We start from the raw sequence: 12855 nt of genomic DNA, 5'->3' as shown, positions 1-12855 counted from the left end.
ACACCAGTTTCCTGAAGTGCACTGCAGGCACCACACCGGAGAGTATAGAGGCTGGCTCTATACTTCAATATGAGAGGGAAGAGGCATAAACAGTTCCCCTGTTTTAGTCAGGGGTGGATTTATGACTACTGACCATGACCTCCTTTCTCCATCATCTCTAAAGCACTAATAGTCTAAACCTATTCTGCAGCAACTACCTGGAGCTCCTGTCTTAAAGTATTGTACACTGTTAGTGGGAAATCTGGTGTTCACACTGGTCAAGCAGAATCACCCAAGGGCTGCTGGCTGACAGCATGCAGCAAAATTAACTATGTGGAACAATCTACAAACACAGGGTAAGACTAATATTTACAGAAATAAGAGTGGTGTTGGTCAACTCCTACCTTACATTTGGGGCAAGAGATGCTAACAGAGCACAAATGTGGTTCTTAGGTATCTTAACAACTTGACACTTGAATATTATGCAACATCAGCCAAGGTCCCAAACATCAAATATCTACACTACAAAATGTGACTCCAAGTTTCCAAAGAGGAATGGATCACAGAACGTTTGCAGAAATAGCTGATGGGTCCCTTCTGCTTATCTACTGGGGAATACTTTACACAAAAGTCAGAACTTACTTAACCATTATGTTCATGGAGACAAAATGCAACTCCTCCTGATCTCAGGAAGTGAATGAGGTTAGAGTTAATGTCCCAGTGCTGCAGGGAAACATGGTCTGAAGGAGGTCTCTAGGACCAGAATCGGTCTAGGCTACTGAGAATTTGCATCGATCAAGACAAGGACCTTACTGACAGTCAATGCAGGGAACAAAACTTATGGAAGCACAGCTCCTCTGACTTGAGCAGAGCAGGTGCAGGTTTTCTAGGACCTTTACTGCCTCCCTGAAACAGAGCACAATACAGCCTTAAAGTAACAATAATCACCTACAGAGCAAAATAACTTTGGTTTTACCCAATTCTCAGCCACACTGAGCAGTATTGTTACTTTTATGTAACTTCAGAGGACCTGAGAACCTTAAAAAAAATAAAATAAAAAAAAAAAGGTGTGCTGTCTTACACTGCACCCACGCGATCTGCTGAAAGACGGATTTCAGACAACTGCTGGAGTTTCACAGTTCTGCCACTATTTTTGCATACCTTGTGGGAAACAAGTAGCACTTCCCCTGGTTTCCTTATAATACATGGAATAAATATAATGTGCAACTACCCATATGTACAATCCTTCTAATGTAATCAATTATACAGCTTCTGTTAGGGACATCCGAAAAAAAAGAGTTAAAAGAAGATAAGCAACTGGAGTCAGCAGATCTGAAAATCTGATCTATAGAGGACTGACAGGTCTCACAGTGCTAGCCTTCCTTGCTTCTCTCTGCTAAATTGCATTAAAAGAGGCAGCTAAAAACAAGATAAATATTTCCCTAATATTAAGTTCTCCATGACAGCAAATGCTGCCATTTCAGAGATATTCCACAATTCAAAAATGGAAGGGAAAACAGCTAGTGTATTTATAAAAGAGAAGAAAAAAAACCAATGCTTATAATGCAAGCCTCATCTTAATAGCAGGTGTTTTGTGAAGAAGCTTTTGAACATGTATTGTACCACTACAGATCTTTCATGACTATAGAGAGCATGTAGAGAGCAAAGCTATGATCTCAGAAAGAGCACTCACAGTTGGCAAATGACAACAACAGAAGAGCCAACCACTGGACTATGAAGAACTTCCATTTGTTCTGGAAAACTTGGGCCAGACACTCAGATACGTAAGCATTCATAAAAGCACAATTTTTTCAGATGTCTTGTTCTCAGAACAAAACACAGTCTTGCAAAAAATAAGAGCAATTTCGTTAGACCGCTGCATCCCCTCTCTTTTTTAGTGACTATTAGGGATCTGCAACAATGCAATCCCAACCAGTAAACCTAACTTAAACATTGCTGGTTTGGAGGGGATGGATTGTTTTTGTTTTAGATGCACACAACTCTCGCATTGTGTCATACTGTCAGAGCTCAATTTTCCAAGGTTGTGTTCACGTGTTCTGTAGCAGTCACCAGCTTTTCAAACAAGAATCTAAAAGCAACTGTAAGATGTCACACCCTGTGTCTCCTGGAAAATAGATCTAATTTTCCATTACAAACTGGTGATTGTTCCTGGGCAGGGGGAGGAGGGAGAGAGAGAGGGAGACTAAGAAAGGGAGCTTTTATACTATCTACCAGATTTTTCTTCTCTTTCTACCACCCTCCTTCCTACAATTCTACAAGCTGAATGACCGCCAGAAAAATCAATGAAACCATTTTTCATTGAAATATCAAAACAAAACATCTGAGAAGCTTCATGATACAGTTCAATTACACTGTTAAACACAAGGACCACCTTTACGAACTCACTAAATGCTTTAAAACACACATCTCAGAAGAAGATACCAAGAGAAACAGCTTTCAGAACGCCGCACTGTAGTACTGAATGGAACAGGAAATGAGGAACAAAGAAAGGAATTTCATAGATTCCAGATGTACTCTAACACCAGCTGGGAAATACAAGCAAGAATCTACTAAAGCCTTGTAAAAGGCTACCACTAACTGTTTTCTTCTAGAGTTCTTGAACAAAAGTAAGTAGCTGTAAACAATTTGTAAATAGAAATATTGTTAGAAGAAATTGGAAACGGTAGTAAAAATAAACTTCTTCCCCTCTCTCCTATTTTTAAGGAGCCATCAGTGTATGTGGTTTTTGGAATTGCTTTTTTAAATAAGAACTCTGTAGAAGCAGCCATAACAGAAGCACAACTGTAAATAAAGTATTTCAAGTCATCAGTTTTTCAATACTTGGAATATTATAGCTGAATGAAACTTGAAAGCAAGGAAAATCAAAAATGGTAAGTTGATTTATACTACATGCCTTCTGTGTAACTGGAATTGAATGGGAATTTAAATTTGTAAATTAAAAAAAGAACAAGTTAGCAGTCACTCAGAAACTTTGTTCCTACAGCTATAAATTAAAAAATTAACCACTCTAGGTTAAAAACCCTGGAAACAAGTTCAAGTTCCTTCACAAGTTCAAGTAGCCTTCTGCTCCCTATGTAACCCAATGTCTCCAATGTTTTACATTCCTTTTCTGAAACACAAACTCAGGCCTTTCAACGTAAACTTCTTTTAAATATATTTTGAAATGTCCAAGTAACAAGTACAGTGACAAACAGACGAGTATATTTCCTCCTAAGGCCACTGTAAAAGATTAAAAGAAAGCTTAAGCATGCATCTTATGGAACACAGACCTGCATTAATAGAAAATGCCCCCTCCTCCCATTATTGCAGAAATAGTTGTTCTTCCCAACTTCAAGGCTTTTCATGAATTTGTTGCACGTGGCAAAATTGAGACGCTTCATTTAATGTTCGCCCACCTACTACCAGCTTACAAAAGTAAAGTACATTAATATTTATGCAAATTAAACATTGCATCAAATGCTACCTGTTCAAATCTACCAGTCATTCATAAATAAGTGAAACACTCTCCCTCTTACCATCACATCATACTAAATCCATTTTAGTTAATGGCGATGCAGTCACACAGTTACACACCCCAGCAGGTAGGGGACAGTAAGATTCAGTTGTTGGGCTAATGAAGGGATCTTCGTTTTGCCCCAGTGCTCCCTAAGAGGTAGTAACAAGCAAACGCACGAGTCTCTAGTCAGGTAGAAAAAAGATAAGGCTTCTGAGGTCTGGAATGAAAACTGAAGAGCAGAACTCTTAATCAACCTCAGAAGTTAAGCAAGTCAGACCAGGCTGTAAGTCTTCAATATTTTTGTTCTTTCCTCAAGGGACCTCAAAAATACAGATACACTACACTTTTTTCCCTTTCAGACAGAAAAGGGGGGTAAAAAAAACCCTCAAAGCCCTCAAACTTTCCGCAGAATCTTTAAAGTGTTTTACACTTGGCAATGATCCATGAAAAGTTTCAAGAAACGAAAATAGGAAAAAAAAAATTCCAGTTCTTGATGATTTTGAAGCTTCACATCTCATTTTGCAAAACTTTCACCCAGAAAGTCTTCTATAGGAGGAAAACAACATGTGAAGTTTCAGGGAAGCTGCTTTCCCTTGGTAGAGGTTAGGATGGGAGCGGAAGGAAGTTAGATTTGTTTTTATTCCAAAACAAAGCTTTTAGTTGGATCCTAAATTCAGTGACCAGTCCACTATGCTGAAGAAATCAAACAGGCACTGCTAAAGAACAGATACTTCATAAGGTTTAATAAATGCTGCTAAAATCAGAAGGTAAGAAAGAGAGCTATTCAGAATGTGTAAGTCTATGATCAGCTTTTCAGTTTAATAAAATACAACCTGTTATTAACTCCAAGCATATCTCAAGCTTCTCTTTGATTTAACCACAAAATAGATAAACCTCTGGTACTAGAAGGTTTAAAAACACAACATTAAGACATACTAGTGCATGTTTTAACCATTAATATATGCCTTAGGTGACTTGCTCCCCAGATGCACTAATAGTCCACTGGCACACACAAACATTCATTTTTCTTCTCCATATTTGGCTGAACATTTATTGGTCTGAAATCATTATGAGTAATAGAACTGTCTGGTATTTACATTTTTTACAGTATTCAGCAAAGACTACAATCCTCTGCCTTTATTCTAGGCTTCTTGCTCTCACACGGGGAAACTGTAAGATTTATTGTCCAAACACACCAGTTTGCAGAGGGTTTTCTCACAAGTGAATCGTCACAGCATGAGAGGTATTAAGTACCCCATAACAACACCAAGTGGATTTTGCCTCATCCTTTCCCCCACCCCCTCCAAGAGAAAAATTGCTACATGAGCTACTCAAAGACTTAATTCAGCTCTCACAGAAGTGTAATTATTTATTGGCTTCAGCAGAATTATTCACAATTTACACTCCTGTAATGGAGATCAGTCAGTCCTTCATCAGTCAGAGACTAAGAAAGGATAGAGAGTATACCTGAAGGTCCATTTGCAGTCTATAGTGTTTATCTGCTCTAAGAATTTTAACCTGATGTATACTATCAAAGGTATTTTAGAAGTTTTTTTTAAATTGTATATTCTAATCTTGCTGTAGGCAACACCATTCAGTGTTCGCATGAGAAAGTCTTCCTTAAACGGGAGCATCAGTGCAATAAATGGCTTCGTATGATAACGGAGTGTTTGACGGCATATCTGCATAAGTAGAAATCCTGCTGTGATGCAAACAAATGGGGCTGGGGGTGGGGTGGGGTGTCTGTTTAAGCGTAAACATGATAATCAACATTAGGTGGCTCAGCTTTAGAAGACAAGTGCTGATGGAGAAGCAGGGCAGCGTGTGTGTGTATTAATCTATTAATAACAACTAAAACACCTAAACTTTCATAAGCAGCTAAGGCTCCTGAACTGTGTGAGATGCAAGTAGTTCTTAGGTGGAAGGTCAGAAATATAGATACATCAGTTTGGCAGATTATCCTCTTGGTGGTCTCACTGGAGTTTTAACATTTGTTCTCCACAGCAGCTGACCAAGCCGATGTATATCAGAGACTAACAAATACAGCATCATCAAGAAAACATGTACTATGGAAGGGGAGTGGACTGAAGAGTGTAGCAAGATTCAAGCAGTCTCATAACACTGCCAGTATACAGACATGAATGCAGGGGATGCACCTGCTGTCCCCTCCATCTGATTTCCCACACATGCACGCTCCCAGCCAAGCTCCTGATACTTGTCCAGAAACAGCTCTGACGTGCGCTTGAGTGCACAGATTCAGCTCACTAAAATGGAAGAAAACTAAACCTGACAAGAAAAGTAAGTCACATTCTTTGGGACTTCTTTGCAAATTGAACTGGATTTTTTTTTGTTAGCGGAGGAGCGTCAGTCAACAGCAGGTGTGTTTGGGGTGGGGGGTGTTTCATAGCTGGGAGCAAGATGAGTAGGGAAGGGGAAAAGCAAGTCCTGCCTTTTCAGCAGCAACAAGCTACTAACTTGGGTTAGCACATTATGAAGCCATGCCTTGGACTACATCTACGACAACAGAATCAAAAAGCAACATGTGAAACATGGAAGAGAACAGCATCAGGCAGAACAGAGACATAAGAACACAGGAAGAGAAGCCAATATTGGGATCTACCTAACCCAGTAATTTCAGAGATAGAAATTTGTTTTCAACCAATAATAATGAAATAAATAATAAAAATAAAATTTAAAAAAAAACCACAAAAACCCCACCAACCAGTCTGAAGAGTAATTCAATGCAATGAAAAGTTTTCAAAAGCATTTTCTGGAAAATCGTGATGCTAAGATATCCAGCACTTACATAACGTCCTCATGTAAAAACATTTGGTACTCTGACCAGCAGATAATCACCTCAATGGGAAGACAAGAAAACACTATTAGTTCTCATGAGAAAGATTAGAGAACACTTTTTTCAAATGTACTAATTCGAAAAGAGGACAAAGAAACTAGCAAGTTTGCGTCCCGACATCAGAGGCTCTAAGCAGATCCGTTTAATGGTTTCACTCCTGTGAATTTACCTCTACACACTCTAAAAGCCAAGTCACATTGGCTTCCACTCTCATATATGAATCATTTTTTATTTAAAAGAAAGTTAAGTTATGGATAATTTGATGTCAGGCTGGCAGCCCCAAACACAAGCATCTTCCATTTCTTCAAAACTAAGTTCACTGAAGCATTTTCCACTGCTACCTTTATTTCCTTCTCTCACTTGCAGAAACTATCCTTTAGTCTCCACTTTTGCTCCAGCCACGGCTGTTCCTGTCAGTCCATGAACAGTCACAGCACTCCTCCTCTAGAAGTAGCACTGGTCCCAGCTCTTTTCCATTGAGCACACTGAACACAAGTCAGTCAGAACACAACAACCACCAAAGAGTTTGAAAATATTGAACCAGCAGTGAAAAATCTGCATAGATCTATTCTGCACAATCTGTTCTGCACCCCCCATAGCCTGTCAGACTCAAGCCTTAAATAGCATTGCAGTCAATCAATAACAACGTAAGTTGCCACTTTATTTTACCTCCACAACATCAGTTTAAGCTGTACTTGTTAACTTTTTAATGTGCAGAAATGATCTTGAGAAGTCTTGAATATTTTCAGGGTGACATGCAAATAACTCTTCTTCCTTTCTTTACTTATTGGTCCACTAACTTTGAAACACTAGAAAAATCACTGTTATCTTTATAAGAAAGATTTTACGTTTCCTAAATAATTATTTTCTATTATATACATCTATATACAGATAGGTACCTGGGAAAAATTCTCTCATTCTAAAAATATCTATTCAACAACCTTACGCCCCATTTAAATGGGGATAAATCCTTTTACAGTATTATGCAGTGAGCATATTTAGTCATACTTACTTGTACAAGTAACCACTTAAGACAAGGCACCAAATCCCAACAGACAACATCAAAAGGGACATCTTCTCAAGGCAAAATGGATTTCCCTGATCAGCCTTAGGGTTATTAGACTTAAGTTTGGAGGCCTTAAGTTTGTCAGAGACAAGGCAAGACAAGACTCCTTAACCTTACAGAAATGCAGAGAGGCATTTCTCAAGCATTTATTCTGTATCAAATTTAATGGTGGAAGGGCAATAAATACCTTCTCTTGGCAATCGACCTGCTTAAACACTAGTATACTAGCACTTAGGCAAATACTCTGCCTGACTTCACCCAAGACACACAGTTTCCCAAACAAAAGTTCTATTGCTTTCGCAATGTCTTAAACTACTTAGCTCTGTATGAATTAGTAAAGAAAGCACAGCAAAATTAAGAGTCAGAGAGACAGCACAGTCTGCAGACCAACAATCCTCATCTAGTCAACTGGACCGTCACAACATAAATGAGGTTTTTGAGTTCTCAGAATATGGTGGGTTTACCCTTTGAACGGGATAAGCTGTGAGCGGAGCACCAACGCACATCAGGTAGTAGCCAGCCTTTATCACAAAAATTTCACGGCTTCATGCTTTTGATCACACTTAGTGCTAAGGAGAGACTATGCTGCCAGAAGTCCCACATTTTAGACTATGACTTCAACACCTGTAACCACAAAAGGTCCATCCCTGGCCCCTTCTAAGGACGATAAAAGAGCTTTAGAAGTTTATGAATGTCTTAAATTGTGACAAGCCCTCATGGTGTATGAGTGGACCATTATGATCTCTGAGGTCAACAAAACGATGAGCAAAGGGTCCTCCCCATTATATTGGTGCCCCTTGGTGTGCAGCATCCTCCTGTCTCAATTATTATTCCAAAACTATGGGACAGTTTAACCTCTATAACAAGCCCTGCTACAGCTAGAAAAATACAATCTTAGAGCAGAGCCTCATACTCCTCGATACAAGAGTACTAGATTTCAGGGACATGGAAAGCTTGTTACTTTACAGTGAGAATTCACAGATGAGCCGTTTCTTTAGATTTTTTGAAGTATAAATAATTTCACAAAGTAAAATCTGGCAGAAAGTTCTCTGCTAACCAGTATACAGTCTTCCACAGCAGAAATGCTGAATATGAGCTTTTATTTTTTCAACTGAAAGTTTAATAGTTGATGCCATTTAAGGAGGGAAAAAAGTAGCAATTAAGTACAGTATATTTATTACATATTATTAACAGTACAACACAAGTCATGTTGTCAAGCAGAAGGCCTCTCTTTGTAGTTTTTCCAGCCAATCATTAGCCATAAAGCCTTATGTTGATTTCCTTTCAGGTTTTGAAACACTGACTCATGGAAATACCAGCACTGCACACTTCCTCAAAGTGGCAATCTTATAGGAAGTGTTTGTTTAGTCTTACATGACACATTGTTTTGTTTATGTGTAAGGGATTCCGGTAAAAATAATTTTCAATTAAGGAAAAAAAAGACAAGAGGACAACAGTTTCAGTTATGGGAAGCCAAAATAAATCAATTTCAGATAGACATTTGAACAGTGCATTCATTAGCACAGATACTACTTTATTTCTCTTTACTGTATGTTACTTCCTTGCAACAGACATGAGCAGAAGTAGCCAGGCATTGAGTTCTTTCAATTCGATAAACCACAAAAGAAACCAGAAACTGGACAAGAGGTAGCGCAGTAACAATTCCTCTTAACACTGCTACCCACAACGACAGAGTTCATATCGTTGCTCCACAACTTCAGTATCTCAATGAGACATTTTTTGGAAGTGGCACATGACTGGCAGCACAACCAAATGAGGGAAACAGGTTCCCAAGAAGCTCAAGGGTTCACATTTTCAATAGATGAAACAGATGGCTCAAGCCAAATCCAAACGTGACTAGAAACAACACTACTCAGAATGGGGAAGCATTTAGGAGATCTGGGGTATAATTACCTATCTAGCTAAACATGGCTGATTCTAGGCAACCGATCAGTCTCAAAAGAACAAGTTACACCAGCAGTAGAAAATGCCTTCATTTACCTGCAGCTTCTTGGAAATACAGGACAAGACCCAGCCATAGCAATACATTACATTAGGGCATTCAAACATCTCTAGGCTACAGATGTTTTGCACGGCCTGAAGCCTCCAAACTACATCAGCCTCTCTATTAAGAAAGGCACGCCACCATGGGTGCCCCACCCTGATCTCACAGTGTGTTTGCACTGATTCTTCAAAGCATCAGTGCTACATTTCATGAGATTTACACCAAGACATACTTGTGTGTCAATGCCCCCATCCTTGATTTGCCAGCAAAGGTGCTACAGGGAAGGAAACAGCAGATCAAGCACAGAATATCTGCAAGTCAGAGCTTGGCCGTGAAACAAGCTCCCATAGAACTCACCACTTCTGGAGCATGATAAATCAAAGCAAATCAAGACGGGAAATCACTTATCCCTTTGTCCTCAAATAACTTATCCCTTAACCCATCAAAAAATTCAAAGCCTCCTGTCACTAGAGAAGAGAGAAATCTACAAGATACTAGCAAATGGAAACTGCTAAAAGACAAACACATTTACTCTTGGGAATAGCTGACAAAAGTAGTGTCCCTCCAATGTTCACCGTCTCCTTTCAAATCCACTCACAGGTGTTTTTTGCAGGAAGTTTACAAGACTCCATATACAATTTCTTCAAGATTAGGATTGCTTTACAAGGCCTGTTAGATTAGAAATACTCCCTCAACCCATCAGAGCAATCCTGCCACTTCTATTTTTCTGACAGATTTCACAAAAGATAGTCAGCTACAGAAAGGTATTTGACTTTCGAAAAAAAATCCCAGAAACTCGTGCTCCTGCCACGAAAGCTGATGAATATGCCTTTCAGATACTTTCTAGTGAAAGAAGGAAAGAGCTCTCTTTTGTGCGTACTTACTATCGCCCTCTGCTGCAACAGAGTAGAAAACCTGGGCACAGCGGCGCTCCAGAAAGCGCCTGGCATTATTCTTGCACTTCATTCAGTAAAGACCTTCTGCTTAGAAGGCAGAAGTGAAGCACTGGTGTACCAGTGATGCACGCAGTTTTTCCTACTTACTATCCATGCTAAAAGGCAGCAGGATTCCTTATTGCAATACTGCACATTAATCAAATGCTTAGCTCTGATGAGGACTCTGATAACTGAAGTCAGCAGTAGGATTAACTTTAGTCCATGATTTAATGAGATTAATCTCAAGTCTTTTGCTGCTGTTATTATCTTCGATCTCTTCTACCACTCAAAGAAATCCCCACGCTCTAGTGGCATCAATCGTTCAGGTATGACATCATCACTGTTTTCTTCCCCAAAGAAAACCACCCAAGAGTCATCATCCTATATGTGACATGTGTTCTTACTCCTTTCACTAAAAATCACCAGATAGGAACAACCTGCAATAGCACCACTTGCATGGTGTCCGAATTTCTCCCTTGTGAGAAGACTTTTTTTTTTCCCTCTCCTCTTTGAAAAGAGCCAGAAAACAAGTCTCTGACCATACTTCATAGTCTTACCGGATCTATTTTCTGGATGTATAAAAGAACACAGAATCAACACATAATTTTTAGTTTATGTCATAAAATTTAACTTCTTAAAGTCTGCCATCACTAAACTACCTGCTAACAATTAATGAGGAAACGATCCTAGCAATGGTGTCTTTGAAATGTTAATGCCATTATCCAATAATGAGATTTCCTATGCAAACTCAAATTTCAGTTTTATCTAACATGACAATTGGTGGTTGCAAAGTTGCTTTTACATGCACGGATATGCAAGAGGAGATTTTTCAAGAGCATTAATAGGAAGCTACAAGCCCAACTCCCTTAGTACCCACCACTGCGAGTCCGGCACTAAACTTTTCCACTTCCCCCCAGGCTCCCCACCAGAATGCCCCATCTAAGCGAGGCAAACCGCTCCCTCTGCATACGGGTTTGATACTGTCACGGAAACGAGGGATTTCCCTCCCAGCCGGCACACTCAGAACTCTACCAGGGAGAATTTAATCTGCACGCTGACATCTGTCGCTTACTTTCTAATAATGTGGTTTGGAACTCGATCAACGGCAAGAAGAAGAGTGAATCTCCAAACGCGAGTTGTAGGAAGCCGTGAAGAAGCAGCAGCAGCCTCAGCCCGTCCCGCTCACTGAGGCAAGGGCTTGAGGCACCGGCTCCTTCCCACAGCCGCTTTTTGGCCCGTTTCGCACCAGCTTTGCCAATGACACACAGTACTGAGACTCGGTGACCGCCTTCAAACTTTCAGCGCGTAGCTTAGCAACGAAAAGGGAAAAAAAAATCGCGAAATCCGCCTAATATCCTGCGCCGCGCGGACTCCCGCCGGCGCCGCTCCCCAGCCGGACGCGCACCGCGCTGCCGGCCTGTCACCGCGGCACTCGGCCGCCTCAGAGGCACCGGCCGGCCGCCCCTCACGGCGCCGCTTCCCACCGGCCCCGCACCGCCGGCCTGAGGCGCCGCGGAGCCCCGCCGGGACGCGGGCACCGCCCGCCCCGCCGCGACCCGCCGCCGCCGCCCCCAACCGCTCCCCCGGCGGGATGCGGCGCGCAGGGGAGCGCAAAGGAGCGGCCGGCGCCGGGTGCCTCGCCGCACCGGCGCTCCCCAGTACCCAGCGCTGCCCGCTCCAGCGGGGCTCCCCGCCCGCTACCAAGCGCCCCCACCCCGCGCCCTCACCGATTTTAATCCTGACGCTCTGGAAAACCCGCAGCCCCTCTTCCTCCACCGCCATGGTGGTGGTGGTGGTGCCGCCGCCGCGCCTGGCGCTCAGCAGCGCTCAAGCCCCGCCGCCGCGGAGACGCACGGGCCGGGCCGGGCCGGGCCAGGGAGGAGGAGGAGGAGGAGGAGGAGAAGAAGGAAGAGGAGGAGGAGGAGGAGGAGGAGGAAGCGGCGGCGGCGGCAGGCGATCTGCTCCGCCGCGACGGGAAGGAGGACGAGCGGACGGCTCGGAGCGCGCCGCGACCAGGCTACCGCGAGCGAGCAGCCGAGTGGAGCCGAGCAGAGCCCAGCGCCCGCCTCCCGCCCCTCACGCTGGCAGCTCCCGCCCCCGCCCCGCCGCCGCCCCCTCATTGGCCAGCGGGGCAGCCGGCCGCGGCGCTCATTGGGCCGCTACCTGCCAGGGGTGGGAGGGGGAGCGGGGTGCCCGTGGAGCGGGGTGCCCGTGGGGGTGTTGCGGTGCTTTGCAACAGCTGGAGCGCGGCGCGCGCCGGCCGGCCGGCCAGCTGCGGAGCGCGTGCGCCGCGCCTCGGCCGCCTTGTCAGCCGCCGCGGGGCTGCCGCTCCCGCCGTCGCCCCCGTCCCGCCGCCGTGCCCAGCCGCGCCGGGAGGGGGAGGCGGCGGGTGTGAGGGGCAGCTCCGTTCCTCCCGGCCGCGGCAGCCCTCCACCCCGCCGGGACGCCCGAGGGGGCAGCGGGGGGGTGCGGGAAGGCTGACTAACTCTATGGCCCGTC

At 43.2% G+C, this 12855-nt stretch overlaps 1 protein-coding gene across 2 annotated transcripts in view; it reads right to left on the bottom strand.

The window, feature by feature from the left end:
* Positions 1–12373, bottom strand: part of RASA3 (RAS p21 protein activator 3) — a 140491-nt gene extending 128118 nt beyond the window's left edge. The window contains exon 1 of one of the 2 annotated variants that reach the window (XM_076360368.1): positions 12084–12373. In XM_076360368.1, the coding sequence (XP_076216483.1) occupies positions 12084–12138 (55 nt within the window). In that variant the 5' untranslated portion in view covers positions 12139–12373. Of the gene's footprint in view, positions 1–11428; positions 11507–12083 lie in introns of those variants that run through there. The other variant, XM_076360385.1, reaches the window with a different exon arrangement.
* Positions 12374–12855: the final 482 nt, after the last annotated feature.

The sequence above is a fragment of the Aptenodytes patagonicus genome, chromosome 1 (genome assembly GCF_965638725.1).
Source record: "Aptenodytes patagonicus chromosome 1, bAptPat1.pri.cur, whole genome shotgun sequence".
Classification (NCBI taxonomy): Eukaryota; Metazoa; Chordata; class Aves; order Sphenisciformes; family Spheniscidae; genus Aptenodytes; species Aptenodytes patagonicus.
Note: the sequence above shows the minus strand (reverse complement) of the source record. Positions and strands in the feature narration are given on the sequence as shown.